This window comes from Thunnus albacares, chromosome 18 (assembly GCF_914725855.1).
Source record: "Thunnus albacares chromosome 18, fThuAlb1.1, whole genome shotgun sequence".
NCBI lineage: Eukaryota > Metazoa > Chordata > Actinopteri > Scombriformes > Scombridae > Thunnus > Thunnus albacares.
The window spans coordinates 15,283,253-15,298,918 of NC_058123.1; the positions used below are offsets into that span (position 1 = coordinate 15,283,253).

The 15,666-nt window shown below is 40.8% G+C and overlaps 1 protein-coding gene across 1 annotated transcript; it reads left to right on the forward strand.

Annotated features, from left to right (window-relative positions):
• Positions 1-322: 322 nt before the first annotated feature.
• zdhhc8a (zinc finger DHHC-type palmitoyltransferase 8a) lies at positions 323-12,759 on the forward strand. Its single transcript, XM_044334676.1, has 12 exons — positions 323-356; positions 760-829; positions 1,663-1,887; positions 8,893-9,014; positions 9,113-9,270; positions 9,664-9,836; positions 9,943-10,045; positions 10,145-10,236; positions 10,317-10,446; positions 10,560-10,674; positions 10,866-10,978; positions 11,093-12,759. The coding sequence occupies exons 3-12, from the start codon at positions 1,784-1,786 to the stop codon at positions 12,344-12,346; spliced, it is 2,364 nt and encodes a 787-aa protein (XP_044190611.1). The 5' UTR covers positions 323-356; positions 760-829; positions 1,663-1,783; the 3' UTR covers positions 12,347-12,759.
• Positions 12,760-15,666: the final 2,907 nt, after the last annotated feature.

A 15,666-nucleotide genomic window follows, 5' to 3' on the forward strand; every position in this document is an offset into this window, starting at 1 on the left:
AAACACTCACTGAATAATGCCTTGACCCCCGCTTGCCTTTTTGTCTGGAGGTCTGGAAGGACTTTGTCTGGGCTGGAACATTGTTGCACTTTATTTTAGTGTGAGTTCATTTTTGAAGTTTTAGGACTGGAGGTATTGTTGCCCTTTTTGGGGGGCTCCAAACTAAAATCTTGCCTAGGGCATCAATGTAGTTAGGGCCAGCCCTGCAGTGTGGGGTCTCAGTGTGGTGTAGTAGGGGGACACTGGGCCCCAGGCAAAATTTGGGCAATCAAGGTGAGAGCCCGTCAACCTTTAAAAAGCTTATGGAGCACAGGCGTGTCAGCTCCATTCCTGCTCCTGTGACTACTGCCCCCTTGGTAAGTCAAACAAACTCTTTGCATTTTAATTAGGATTATTTGATTTTTAGGGTAATGTAGGGGTGCAAATGCACCCTGAGGTACTGGATTTTTATGTAAATATTGAATTTGTTGGATTATTACTACAGAATGATTGAATTATAAAATGTGGGTCTGCCAACAATTTATTGTCCCTTGTAAAGGGTCATAACAGTCCAGGAGTAGTGGCAGTGGCAAGGTATGAGAATGTATTTTACTATTAAACTGTTTGCTTCTGGTTAGACTGAGATTAACATGTCCTGTGTTCAATTCACAGGCAAAGTGCTGGTTGCTGTTTATTTTACATTGTTAATTGTACATGGTTTTACGGCTTGTGTTTTAGTAGATTGAGTATAGTGTTAATTTACAGTTTCATCTTTTTTAGCGCTGAAGCTGGTATTGACCTCCGGTCACGGGAGCAGCTGGTGCGGGGGGAGTTCACCTGTTGATTTGTGGTAATATCATTTGGTAATATCATTTGGTAATATCATTTGTGGTAATATCATTTGGCACTGGTAGTAGTTTGGGTGTTTTTCTGTTGGGGGTGGGGTGGTGAAGAAAGGGGTTCATTTTATGTGTAGTTATCCACTGATAGCACACTTCCAGTGCATCAGCCTGCTGATTGGTGCATCGGACCAATGCAGCAAGACGCTTCAACTTTTATAACGTTATAAACCAGCCTCTTATGGCTCTGTGACCCACACTGACTGTTGGCTTTGTTACTGAAGTTCAACCATACTTATATCAAAGCCTACACAGGGGTCACATTAGTGTAGTGCAGTGGTTCTCAAACTTTTTCACGTTAAGGACCTCTAAACTGACACAAATTAGACCACAGACCCACATTTGATAATATTTTGTCCCAACGTCTCCCAACTGAGAAAGATTTTTGCTTTTAGATGTTTTATTACAGAAAGTGTATGAAACCCATGACCAAAATAGTTATACATTCTGTCATTGTGTTAATTATGGATGGAATATAGTGAAAATAAATTATTCCCCTTTTTGCTGGGGACCATCTGGAACCCCCTCAAGGACCCCTGGATGTCCCAGGACCCCACTTTAAGATCCACTAGTGTAGTGTAGTGTAGTGTAGTGTAGTGTAGTGGTGTCACGTCATTCATGAGTAAAAGCTCCACCTTTGGGATAAACCAGAGGCGGCATCTCTGCGCCGCTGCCTGCCGGGACAGACTGGACGGGATGCAGGATTGAGCAGGGAGCCGCGGGCTGTTTGGTTTCCAGCCTTTTCCTTTTTTTCCCCCCTTCGACTATGATTTTCGTTTTCCAGCGCTGTGAGGTTGATGAAGGGATTTGTCCGACAACATTCACAAACAAACGAGCACTTCTCCGGTGCGTGCGTGCTGTCTGGTTCGTTAGTATGAGACACTGATGAGTGTGGAGAGGACAGGATGCCCACCAGCGGCGCCGACTCGCTGAAACCCAGCGCCTTCATCCCGGTGTGCACGGCCGCCTGCCTCCTGGTCGGCTCTACCTCCCTTTTCTTCGTCTTCACGTAAGTACGAACAAGAAATGAAAAGTTGCACAGCACCCTTTTTTTTGTCCATGGAGAATCAATCTATCCATCCATCCATCCCTTATTCATCCATCATGCATCTGGTTTCTTTCCATTCAAATAGGATTTTCTGCATGTGCAATTGGATTTTTAGACCATAAAATTAAAAAAAAATCTTGGGCATCACCTTCTCTGGCATACTTAAATATTCAGAAATTCAGTGCTAAATTGTTATTAAACTGAACAATTTTATTGTCCTCTTTCAAAACTATCATTTTAAAAAAACAAATGCAGAATAAGTGCACCATCTCTGCTGCTTCTTCACTGACTGCACTGCTGGCAGACCCACCAGGGGCGGCTCACATCTGACCTGGTTGGCTCACAGTGTGGGCTAGTCTGGGTGCCTGCCCAGCGCACCCTGAGGACTCAGAGTAAGCACAGTTTAGGGGATAAGCCACCCACAATCAACATGTATCAGCGTGTCATTATGACCCACATGTGTCATAAATGCAACTGGAGGATATTAAATATGCAGTGGGTGAAAGCTTTTAAACCTGGTTTGTGATTTGTGTCAGGATCTAATTGTAATTGGGCAGTTTTGAAAATGTGTTGTAATGGTTTATTTTAGCTTTCATGGTTTGACCTATTTGTGAGCAAAGGGGAAAATAGTGGGAGGTTGAAAAGCTAACACTGACATGCAGGAAAAAATTAAATATAACATCCTTAATATGACTATAGTATATGGGTTAGACTTATATCTCTATATTATAATATACTGTAGATTCAAGAAACAAAACAAGCAGACCGGTGTCAGATATTAAAGCACCCTAATCGTAACATGTAACCCCCTCTGGTATCTACTATTGACTCGCTGTAAGAAGGCTCCCACCTCATCAGCTCTACACTAGTCTACTGACCCTTGACCTCTGTAGCCATATCTGTCCTAGATTCTCCTGTATTCTCCAGCCGTGCACTGTTTCCGCTGGAATCTGACACCAGATTGGGAGTACGGGATTAGGAACCTCTGGCCAATGCCATGTGATCCCCCATCTGGGAAAAAAAATGGAGTGTGGAATCTTTGAATTTACTATCAGCTGTTGTAGATGCAGCACAGATAGAGAAATGGTGTTCTAGTATTTAGTTTAGAAATGCGATTATGCCACATATTGCAACAAAGTTTAAGTATATCAAACAATTCTGAGATTGTACAGATGTGGTTGTAGGAATCTGATGTATCGATGTACAGTACCACCTTCACATTCACTTGAAATAGACAGTGTGTCCAAACTTGTGACTGGTACTGTACATCATTATATTGTATTATTATTATTATTATTATTATTATTATTATTATTATAAAAAATACTGAAATGGTTTCCAAGCTTGGAATAATTTGAGACTATTTTGAGCTTTCTCCATGCTGGAATACAAAAATATCTCACATTCAAATTCATGGGACAATGTCACAGCTGTCTAATTGCAGTGAGACTTTATGGATATCCTGTACACAAAGACAGGCTTGCAGGCTAGAAAAGGTTGAGAAACCCTGATGAAGTCCATTTATACACCGAGGCGAAAAAAAAATCAATGGCCTGCTGACATGATGGATTGAAAAGAGACTATTTAATTGGGACTGCGATGCTAAACCAGCAAGACCAGGACGCTACAAATGATTGAATGAACAGTTTATCAGCTGAAATGGCCTCAATTTTTTAATTAACACAACCCAGTAGAATAGATCTTAAAATGTTCTGACCTCATGGCTCAAAATGACTCCGCAGTGTGTCTCTCTGACTACTGTAAATCAGCCTTGAGAGAAAATAATTGAAAACCTGCACTATTTAACTTAGCAGCATTATATTTTGCTTTAATGTCTGCAGTTTAACTTGTCTTGCGAGTGTCTACTAACCCCGCATACCCCACTAGCTCTTTTGTTTGCACTTGTACAGTAATCTGGAAGTCCGTACAGTAGACTTGAAGGCCATTCATATATCAACATTCAGCAAGAAGTATGAAATATTTTCTTGGCAGGTGCTCTGTTTTGTCGGCTATAACAGTCCTCTGATATGAGCGATTATTTGTTTAATACCCTGCGAATCTGCCAAGTCAGCAGCTGCAGTCACTCCCTTTCCTCCAAAAGCGGAGATGGACAGGTGCCACACTCTGTTTGGTCCCGCCTTGGTAACACTGAGTCGGAGTGACATCGCTTGTCATCTGCCATAACGTCACCCCAGCCTTTACCCTGGTTACTGTGAATCATGGGAACGTCAGTGAATGCCAGCCAGTCAGGCCTCATGTCCTCACGGGATTTCACTTTGAATACTCTCAAATGTAGTCACACTGTGCGCTACCATGTTAATATTCATATCCTGAAACTTTACAACTTCATTTTGTTTTTTTTACACTTTTTATGTTGATGAACACTTTTAACCCTAATTTTAACCCTAACTCTAAATCTTACAGCTATGTTATATTCTTCTGGTATGTCTTCTGGTAATCATGCAATTATCAGTGTTTGTGCATACAGTATGTAACTCTTTGTGCGCATTAGTAGTGCAAGCATGCATGCCTCCATTTCTTTTTCCACTGCAGGTTTGGTGGAGTCAGAAAACGACCTTTAAAATCGCAGAGGCTCTCTTGTCTTCCTTTGCCTGATAAAACTCAGTTACCGGTTTCCTGCTTTTGTTCCTCTGACCTTGAACTTGTGTTTGGGTTAGCGCTCAAGCTTCGGTGCATTGTTAAACTCAAGCAGGTCACCTACGCCCCAACAAATACCACAGACACCAGAAAGATCAAGAAAAATGTCCCTTGTTGATTAGGATAGGTTTCACTCTGCCTGGACTGAAACCGTGTTTGTCTGGTGGGCAAACTGTGCATTCAGAACACACTGAAATACTGAATGTTGAAATGAGAAAAGGCAGGGTTTTCTAATGAAGTGTGATCACTTCATGCTGATAATTGAGGGTGCAAACACTGTAAACAGGTTAAAATATCATAATATGTAAATTATTTGCATCTGAGATATTGTATGGGAGATGCAGTTTAAATTGAAACACTTGAAGGAAGTGAAATATCAGCCTATAAGCCTTGAAAACAGCTGAGCTGGCTGAGCTGAGTCTAAATTGCCTTCATCTTTATTAGATGGCACATAGTGAGGATGGAAATGATGAAAAGTGGATGACACAAGCAACAGATGATGCGAAAAAGACATTGTGAGCACATGCCCTGTAGAGATTTATAGTACAGTCTGTAGAAATTTATTCACAGCCAGTGTTTTATGTACTGACGACGTGTCTAGAAACCTGACAGATTACATAGCAGTGATGTCATTTATGTAACTGTCACAATATTTCACAAAAGCAGTAGTAGTGAACCTGCTGCTTGACCGACTGCGTGGCGTCTGCTGTGCCACTGACCCAGTGCGGGGATGAGGGCAGCCTGCAGATTGCAGAGCAGCTTACTGTTCTGTGTGATTTAATACAGCTCTGCCTGGACTGTTTCATTAGGTGGGACTTGTCTTGCCATGCTGCAGTGTAATGAACTGTCTCTCCCTGTGGTCCAGATGGTCTCCGACCAATGATGGAGGCTCGCCGTCCATGCAGAGGCATCTACGTTGTAATCTTGTCCGTAAAAATCAGTCAAATGAATTCTTACACGCTCCTATTTCACTTTCTCTGTTTCATCTGCAGCGACATAATTGATTTGTAGTCGGCTAATTTTGCATGGTACTCTATATTCTACCTTATTATTATCTATCTATTTATTCTATCCATTTTAAAACACTTATTTCAAAAGCTCCGTGTGATAATTTAACAGTAAACTGGAATCAATAATGAAATTCATTATTTAGCTCAGTCATGTTTTTGTAGGCTTCACTTCAACTTAAAGATCTTTTACAGTGTGGTGAGAGGAGGGTTGTAGAGCGGCAACAATTAAACGATTAATTGATTAATCCAGAAAATGAATTGATAACTACTTTGTTAATTGATTCATCATTTCAATCATTTTCAAGCAAAATTGCCCAAAAGTTTGTGATTCCTGCTTCTCAAATGAGTCATATATGGGAGTGAATTGAATATCTTTGTTTTGGACTGTTGGTCAGACAAAACAAGCAAATTGAAGACATAAACCATGGGCTCTTAAATTGTGAATGCCATATTTTCACATTTTTTTAAATATTTCATCAAAAAAAAATCTGCAGATTAATGAATAATAAAGGTCTCAGCCCCACAGTGTTGTAACTAACTAGCTTGAAGTTACACAGCTTTATGTAACTGATCAGGTATGACAGTTTAATCACATATCAAACATGACCATGTTTAGTGACAGGAAGTTGGACACAAATCCCCAATAGAAGCCTTGGGGGGGGGGAATCATATTATGCTCTTTAATCTTTTCGTCACACATTTACTGCTTCTTAAGGTTCTCATAACTTCATTATGCTAAATTTGTTCAAATCTTTGAAGACATGCTTGTCCCATTTCCAGTGTTTCCTCATCTACTGAACAAAGGCTGTGCCATCATATGCAGTCATAGATAACCAGTGGAAAATCAATTACATTTAACTCATGGTATGTGCTGTATATTGTAGCGTGCTGTGTGATATATGGTGAGCCTTGACTGCACGCTCAGTGTGTTTAGCATCTAATGTGTGTGATTCCACAATGGACTGGACTGGCAGAAATGGCCTGTAATCCAGAGTTCATAATCCAGGGATTACTGGGTTTGCAGCTGGCATGGCATCAGCAGACGTTCCTCTCAGGAGGGGAACCCCTCCCCCACAGCCTAAAACCAGCAGGGGGGGGGTTGGTGATTGGGCCGCACTGGGATGAAGCGCATAATTGCGGCGGATGACTCTTAATTTTGTTGGCGTTTTCACTTTTGATCAGACTTTGTCTTTAATCACTTGCCCATGGAGTCATATTTTAAAAAAAAAAAAAAACTTAATGGAAAATTTAATCAATTTTACACATTCTCCTCATGCTGACACTGGTTACACTGGTTATATTGTTTTCATTCAACAGTCCTAGAGAATAGCTTTATCTCTACCTGAGGTAAAGGTATTGATACGTCACCCAGCTGTAACATCTGATTATTCAAATCAAAAATTCCCACACAGTATATAGGTTAAACATGTGATGTTCAATCAAACACTGTTCACATAACCAGTGGATCTTTCCTGTCTGTCTACCACTGTAACCTGATTACACTGCCCCTCCCTCTAATCTCACACAGTAGCGACATAATCATACACTCATTCAGGATCATTCAGAGTCAAATGAAAAGATAAAACATGGTTCTCTAAGATTTTTAGGGCAAACATACACAGTAAGATTCTCCACTGGTTAAAATCCTGACAGGCTGTCCAGCTTTGTAGACAGTTGACATTAGTTATTTGTTTACGAGCGTCTACTGTATAATTCACAATTTTTGACAACTGCTTTTTTAAAGCTAAAGAAATCAAATTTAACACAATTTTTTTTTTTTTTACCAATTTCAACAGGTTTTCTGACTTCTAGATTGTTGTACAGCTTTAATTATAGCTATTTTCCTATTATGGTCACTGACATAATAACATGCAAATTTCGTTAATGCAGATTATTTGAATTCTTTAAGTAAACCAGACTTGTGTCTGTGTCTTGTGCCATTACAATCTAAACACTTTTAGGTTACAAGTGACGGTGGGATTAATAAATGTGGTCCTAAATCACCAGTGAGTCTGTGATACTGTTGTACTGTTTGTTCAATAATTTTTGCAGTTTCCACATCTAATGAGCCACTACAGTCAGTTAGTTAGTTAATGTGTCATGCATATACAGGTGCCCATAATGACTTACAAGACACCAAAATACAGTTGCACTGTTGAAACATATGTCAAACATAGACAAGAACAACCCTTTTCACAACTTTGTCTTCTGTACCAAGCTCTACAAGTAAAATCAGCCTCATAAAAAGTTCCCTTCCTGAAACACAGCTCAACTTTCTTATAATCATTCATCCAGAAAAACTCATCAGAAATGAAGGACATTTTACTGAATAGTGTGGCCCTTAAATCATCATATAATCACCAACTTTTCTCTTCAAGGAGAGCAGTAAACCTGCCTGTGTCTATAGTTAATGGTAATGTACCTGAACATAACTGTGCACACAGACATCTTTGACTTTTTGCTAAATGCTGCCTCACATAAGGCTCCACACTGTAGCTGTTTTTCATCAGACAATATGTTCTTAACTTAGGTTTGTACCAAACATCAAACGACCATCTTTCTTTGGACATAAGGAACAGTTTGCACTAGGCATCATGAATATTAAACTGTGATACGTTACATTATGTTACACTTGAAAACTACAAGTGTCTATTGCCGAAACAATTAATCTATTAATCAAATGACAGAAGATTAATTAGTCAACATCAATTTAGTAATTATTCAAGTCATCTATCAGGGTGAAATATATACTGGTTTAAGGTTTTTCAAATGTCAGGATTTGTCGCTTTTCTCTCATCATAAATTTAATATTTTTGGGTTTTGGACAGGTAGTCGAACAAAACAATTTGACCAATTTATGATATTTTTTAGACTAAACGATTAATCAAATAATCAAACAAATAATCCGCAGATTCAACCCTTTACAAGTGTCCAGACCTGGTTTATTGTCTTGCCTCTACTGCAGGGTGCAGAAACATTCTGGCAGGAGGGACCCCGTCATTTAATCCCTTGTTGTGTGCAGTGGTGAACACACACTAATACACGCTTATCTTTCACTGTAAACAATTACTTTTGCTCCCATCACAATAAATGGGATGAAGATTATCCCTTAAAATCTTTGTTGTAGCCGTGATTTGTGTTAACCTCAACCTTCTAAGGGATGGATACTTGCAAGGCTCACAAACACTGTCATACACTCTGTTTACAGCATGAATTCTGCTTTGAATGAACACTCAGTGGCAAGTACAGGACATCATTTTTTTCTTTTTTTGTGTCCTGTGTGTATGTGTGTTTTCAGATGCCCATGGCTGGCTGTGACCATCTGCCCTGCTGTGCCGCCATGCTGTGCCATCCTCTTCCTTTTTGTGCTGGCCAACTTCACCATGGCAACCTTTATGGATGCTGGTGTGCTCCCGATGGGTTAGTAGTCAAAGTGATGTTACACTTACAGATGAGAGATCACCTTTTTTTTAAAATTTTGTTTGTGGAAGCGTCATTTTTCACTTATTGCTTTGCAGCAAACGAGGATGAGGACAAGGATGATGAATTCCGTGCTCCGCTGTACAAGAACGTGGACGTGAAGGGCGTCCAAGTGCGGATGAAGTGGTGTGCGTCATGTCATTTCTACAGACCTCCGCGCTGCTCACACTGCAGCGTCTGTGATCACTGCGTGGAGGTCAGTGCATGGACAGATTTAAAGACGTAAATTTTAAACGGGGGGAAAAAAAATGATAAGGAAATAGAGTGCATAGATGGACAGATGAGAAAAGTGAGTCGTGCTTATGAGAGTGAGTGCAGCGGTGTGTGTGTGTGTGAGGGGGAAGAGTCAATAAAGTGGGATTTCTGCAGTGAATGATGGACAGAGTGTGATGGAGGGAGAGAGATCTCATTAATCAGGTTAATCCTTTTCTCAGATCCTTTGTAGTCTCAGTAGAAATGCAATTTGAAAAAGGGTTCAGACAGCCTGTATTAAACAGAGAGTCATTAGAAAGCACAGTGGGTATTCCACCAGTTACTAATATTTGACATAGACTGAATGATTTTTCTTTCTCCTCAATCTCATCTCCAGGACTTTGACCATCACTGTCCGTGGGTGAACAACTGCATCGGGAGGCGAAACTACCGCTACTTCTTCCTGTTTCTGTTGTCGCTGACAGGTCACATGATCTGTGTCTTCACCTTTGGCCTCATATACGTCCTGCACCACATGGATGAATTGTGGAAGTTGCACTGCACTGTCACGTATCCTTATAGACACTCAATCAGTGTTTGTGCATCCATCTGTGCATTTATGTGTTAAACCTTTGTCTAACTATTGTGAAGCAGTTTTTCTTAACAGTCATTTCAGTTTGGTAGTGATCAGTATATCAGGGCTGTTTCTGATCCCAGTCCTGGGTCTCTCTGGATTCCACCTGTACCTGGTGTCCAGAGGACGCACCACCAATGAACAAGTCAGTTTGATTTTCCAAATATAAAACCACTGTCAGGACAAGTGTAATTGTTAAAATAGAGGACTTAAAATGGTGTTAATATCTTCATGTTCCCAACAGGTAACTGGGAAGTTTCAGGGAGGAGTAAATCCTTTTACACGTGGTTGTTGTAACAACCTGGAGTATCTGGTTTGCAGTCCCATCTCTCCAAAGTAAGGGCCATTTTTTAAAAAAACTTTATCTTCAGCATTTCAGGAATCCTATTGGCTAACACTCTGTCCTGTGACACCAGGTACACAGCAAGGCCCTGTAAGAAAACAGTCATCCATGTTCAGCCTCCGTTCCTCAAGCCAGAGATCGACAGGCAGATGCCAGTGAAAGTCAGGGACAACGGGACACAGTGCCAGGATCTTCAAATTAAAGTATGCATGAGCAGTTTAATATTTTCTCACACACACCATCATCAAAGGATTGTGACCTCTGCTGTCAAGGGATATGATTAGATCTCCCCTGTGTTTTTTTTCCCTCCTGCCAGCGGACCTCAGCGGGAGCCGTCGAGCTGTCAGACATCAAACAGATGAAAACTCCACCGCCGCTGCCACCAAAACCAGAGCACAGCCTGCTGAAAAGCCAACTAGCTGCCATGGACGGTACTGTAGGATGACATACATATACTGTGATAACCAGACGTAGCATTGATTCAGTATTTTCATACTTGTATAGTACCATAGATGCTCCATGTCTGCAGATTCAATTAAAATCCTCCTTTGTGGTGTCATTGCTGAGCTGAATTTATGCATTTTTTTGTATGGTTTCTGTATTCTATGTTTTCTGTTTCCAGAGATGGGACATCATACCAAATCCATCATTCCTGTATCCATTCCCACTGTGCCACAGCTACGGCCAGTCCTGGAGGCCATATCCAGAGGATCATCACCCATTCCTCCAGAGCAGGTGCTTTTCAATCTGATATGAATTTGTTACATTGTAGAAGTGTGATCCTCAATATACAAGCTCTTGGTTTGTGTCTGACAGACATTGTTTTCTGTTTTTTCTTGTGTTGTCTAGTTGCTGAAGACATCGGAGCAGCAAGGGAACAACAAAAGTCCTGACCTCCGCTCTGAGTCCAAAGAGAGCCCAGCGAGAGCCAGCCTGCATGCCCAGACCAACACCCTCTCCAGTTCACTGCAGCTCAATTCTATGTCGCTCACCCTCAAACACAACAACCGCCATGGCAGCAAATCCCAGCTGCCTACGATGCATGCTGACAGTTTTGGATCCAATCCCCCACCGGGCATCATCTCCTCCTCCAGCCTGCTGGCCAACCACAGTAGCAGCAGCCTCTCTTATGATAACCTCATCAACCCTGCAGACGCTCAGTTCCTGACTCAGAGAGGGGCCCCTCTGGTGGGCTACCACCCTCACTTCATGGCTCTGGGCACAGATGGGACTGTGGTGCAGCGGCCGGCCCCTCACGCCTACAGCCCCGTGTTTATGGGTGTCACCAGACAGTCTCCTCAGCCTCGAGACCCTTCGCCTTCTTTGCAGGGTCTCACCTCCAGGGATCCCTCACCCTCCTTCCAAGGTTTCATTCAAAGAGACCATTCTCCTGCTTTTCAAGGGCTGATGCCAAGGGACCTTGCACCCCAAAGCGCAACATCGCGAGACCTCACCCCTTCGGGTCTAGCAATACGAGAGAGTCTCCGAGACAGCCTCCGTGATCTCGGGCCACAGGGCTTGACACCTCAGAAGTCTGCTGCTGCACGCTATGACAACTTTTCAAAAACCATCATGGCATCTATCCACGAGAGACGGGAGATGGAGGAGAGGGAGAGGATGCTGCGTCTACAAGCCAGATCCCAAGCCCTGTATGGCCCAGACGTGGGGATCTATGACATCCCCAGCAGGCGGAGTCTTCCACCGGACAACATCCGACCTCTGGGCTCCCGTGGACCAACTCCCCCAGCCTACGGCTCCCGGGAGTTCCTGATGAGCACAGGTATCCTCGGTTACGGCATGAGGACCTCACCCCTCTCCAGCTCCTCCACGTCGTCTCTGACTCGAGGCCCAAAAACATCCAGCTCCCCTCTGCAGAGCAGCAGCAGCAGCAGCCTACAAAGCAAAGGCAGGTCCTCCTCTCCAGCCTACGGCCCTCCTGACAGACAGACGCAACCCCTCCCTTCCTCTACATCTACCCTGCCCCGCTTACCCTCCTCCACCTCCTCCGTCCCCTCGTACGCCTCCTACGCCACTGCAAAACGATCCTCACTCACATACTCATCTGAAGGGAAGGACTCAGTCACCCTGGGAGCTCTGAAATAATAAAAAACATACTCCATGTTTCTGATGGTGTGAATGAATCATCTATGCAGTGTTAGTCTTCACAGCTCCCAGATACTTTGTAAATATGAGGCCATTCAGGACTTTCCTGTGTGGGAGGGTATGCGAGAAACAAATATACACAGTGAAGAATAAACTTAGAAATATTCTTGCACATGTGAGTTTGACTGTTGTTAATTAAAAAAAAAAAAAAAAAAGGCGATTCTCAGGATAGTTGTGCCTCCTCTTGCAGATAGAGCGAGCTCTATAAACTCAGTCAAAACAGAAGAGCTATGTGAAGAATACAGATTAACTTATTATCTGTTTGTATGTGTTTTGATATTGCTTTTGTGAAACAATGTAATACCACATGATCTAATTTGTCTCCCACTGGAAAAAAACCCCTATTTAATAGAATTTTGTAGTTGTTTATATGAATAAACTTATTTTATAATTTTCACTTCTGTTTTTATGTTATTTTCTGGTGTGAAGGCACCTGCACAGGACTTCAACAACACTCCTGAAATATATATATAAACTGAAAAAGCAAATGAGTCTTTATATATTTCAAACACCTCTAAGCAGCAACTGGAAAATTGTATTTTACTGTTGGTCATCAATCTTGCTTCAAAGATGTTAAAATTTGCACTCGATTTCTTTTTTCAAATCCCAAAATAGTTTTAGCTCATAACTCAGCAGATGACATGCTTTATGGAGAGAGACACCACGGCTCATTCAGTTGCTTTTAACTGCTACAGCGCATAAAGTTATGAAAGTACTGCTTGGAAAAAAAAGAAATTATGACCTGTAATGGGGACTTAAGTGAAACAGAACACTGTGGTGCACTGTGATGCCATTTTCTGTGTTGGATTTGTATATGGCACCCTCTAGTGAACAGTTTCAGAAGGTGGCGTGATGTCAGTAAGGCAGCCTGGTCCAGTAGATGATGCTATTGTGTGTAAAATGCCAGAAAACAGCATGTTGTTGATGTCAGGGGCTGCAGGTAAAGAAAAAGACCAGAGGAGGCTCTATAGTGTCCCTATTTTTCCAAAAGGTCAATTTTACAGCAGTTTATTATCACTACAGGTATGTCACATTAAGATGATACAATAAAAAAAAAAACTAGAATAAAAAAGTCTTCACAAGGCAAAAATGTCAGCCTGCCTTTTTCCATTTAACCTACGGGAGAAAAAAAGCTTTGTGGAAGATAGTTTTGTTTCTGAGGGACTAGATGAAGAATCAAGTGATGAATTTGACATTTTACTTTTTCAGACAACATCAAACGTCTCCTCTTCCAGCTGTCCTTCAGTCTCAGGACAGGCTCATAAGCTATTCAGAGGCTTTGTGACAGAAATATGTCTAAAAACTGGAACTTTTATTACCTTGAGCTGTGATAGACAATCTCACATTTTTGTTTAGGCAGTAAATTACACTAGGTGACACTTTGAGGTAGGAGCTTTTTTTCGTGAGTAATGGTTGCACTTGACCTTATAGCGGGTAAAAGCGTGGGTATGGCAACAGTAAAGCTTTAAAGGAGTTTACAACAAAGACGGCAAACTGACAGATCTCTCACCAGACCGGTAAATTCAGTGGGATGTAAAAAAGGCTCACTTATACAGGCTTAGTTAAAGACCTGACAACAACAAAAGATGTAAAGCACAAGCGAAAAAAAAAGCCTCTTAGCAACAAGTAAGATGTAAACACCATTGTTAAGCAGTCATCAAAGCAGACACAAATGTCAAAAATGTCAAACAAGATCGCAGATTATATTACACAGTCTTTTCACACAAGAGGGAAGACGAGGATAGAAACCTTCAAAGCGTCATTAGAACCCAAGAGGGATGTGAACAAGCTGCAATTTAAATCAGTCTTTGACATTCACTTCTCAAAGTTTCTGCATATCAGAGCTCAAAAAACTTTTAAACTTTTGATGTATTTTCTTTTTTTAATTTTTTTTTATAGGGACACATATGTATTATTAACCAATGTCACAAACCACAGCACCATTAGTTTAATAAAAAAAAACCTAATGAGAGGCATTTAATAACCCATAGATGTCGTAACCCTCTTGAAAATTTGTTTCAACTTTAATTTAAAATGATCCTGTTTATCAAGCATTTTAGGTGTTGTGGATAAGAAGGTCCACATACAGATTGCCTGAACAGAGAGAGACTTTGTCTGAATGACATTTTAATGAAACCTTACAACTTCCTCTTGATTGTTTCACATCGCAACCTTTAGAGCCTGGTTATGTGGGCAATTATAAATAAGCTTAATAATGATTAAGATAATACATATTTGAAATTTAATGAAATGATCAAAACTTAACACATTTGTTTCTTGAGAACATCAGAATCAGTTTTATTGACCAAGTACTCATTCAAAGAATTTGACTCCAGTTCTCAGAATCTATTAAAATACTCAAACACAGCGCAGAAGACACATAACAGTAAATATATATACAGCTAAAAAAAATACATCAAGCAAAAGAAATATAAGTAAACTTTGACATAGTGCAGGAGTGAATGGCAGTGGAAAGAAATAATACTGTATGGATAACCCTGTTTACAGAGGTGGCTCCGATCCAAAAATGTAAATGTACATTATATATAATCTTAAGAGACTTTATCTCTGTGGAAGCAGTTTCTACCTTCCCACTCACTTGGCCAAAAACACTTTTTATCATTCAGGAGAAGTAGGATCTGTATGTGACTTGTAATGATTCAGATATCACAGTATATTTTTTATATAGAGCCAAGTAAGCATATAAGTGGTGCAAATATGAAGAAAATGATCTAATTTGCAACATCTTTATGCTACCACTGACAAAAAATCATTAAATGAAATATGTCTAAGGCTGTAATCGGAACTTACTGATACATTTCCTTTTGGTTAAAAAGTTAATCATAAACAGAAAGAAGCACGTCGCAATCACACAGAAAGAAACACATCTAAAAGCCAATTTAACAGAAAACACCACAACACAGTGACATAAAAACACATCACAATCACCTTTACCCTGACATGTTTTGCTACATGTATTTGTCAAGACGTACCTGTCACTTTTCTTGCCCGGTAGACTCTATTATTCCCTTCTGATGCTGCAGTAAGTTGTTGTGTGTCTCAGGGAGATAGTGGTGCTGAAATGCCATTGCCATTTTGTCTGTATTTACTAGAAATTACTCCACTACCTTAAATCCAACACAATGAAACCTTTATATGTGGAGCCAAAGCCAATTCAGAGTTCTCATCCATATTCTTTGCCTCAGCTAGAGCTAATATTGCAGAAATTACTTTATGTCAGGATGGACTTTTTTCCCCCT

What these genes read in the sequence shown, in the direction of transcription:
- zdhhc8a (XM_044334676.1), top strand. Translation starts at nt 1,784, where the DNA reads ATGCCCACCAGCGGCGCCGACTCGCTGAAACCCAGCGCCTTCATCCCG. An exon ending in TCTGTGATCACTGCGTGGAG is followed by an intron (nt 9,271 to 9,663) that starts GTCAGTGCATGG and finishes TCTCATCTCCAG; the next exon opens with GACTTTGACCATCACTGTCC. An exon ending in AAGTTGCACTGCACTGTCAC is followed by an intron (nt 9,837 to 9,942) that starts GTATCCTTATAG and finishes CAGTCATTTCAG; the next exon opens with TTTGGTAGTGATCAGTATAT.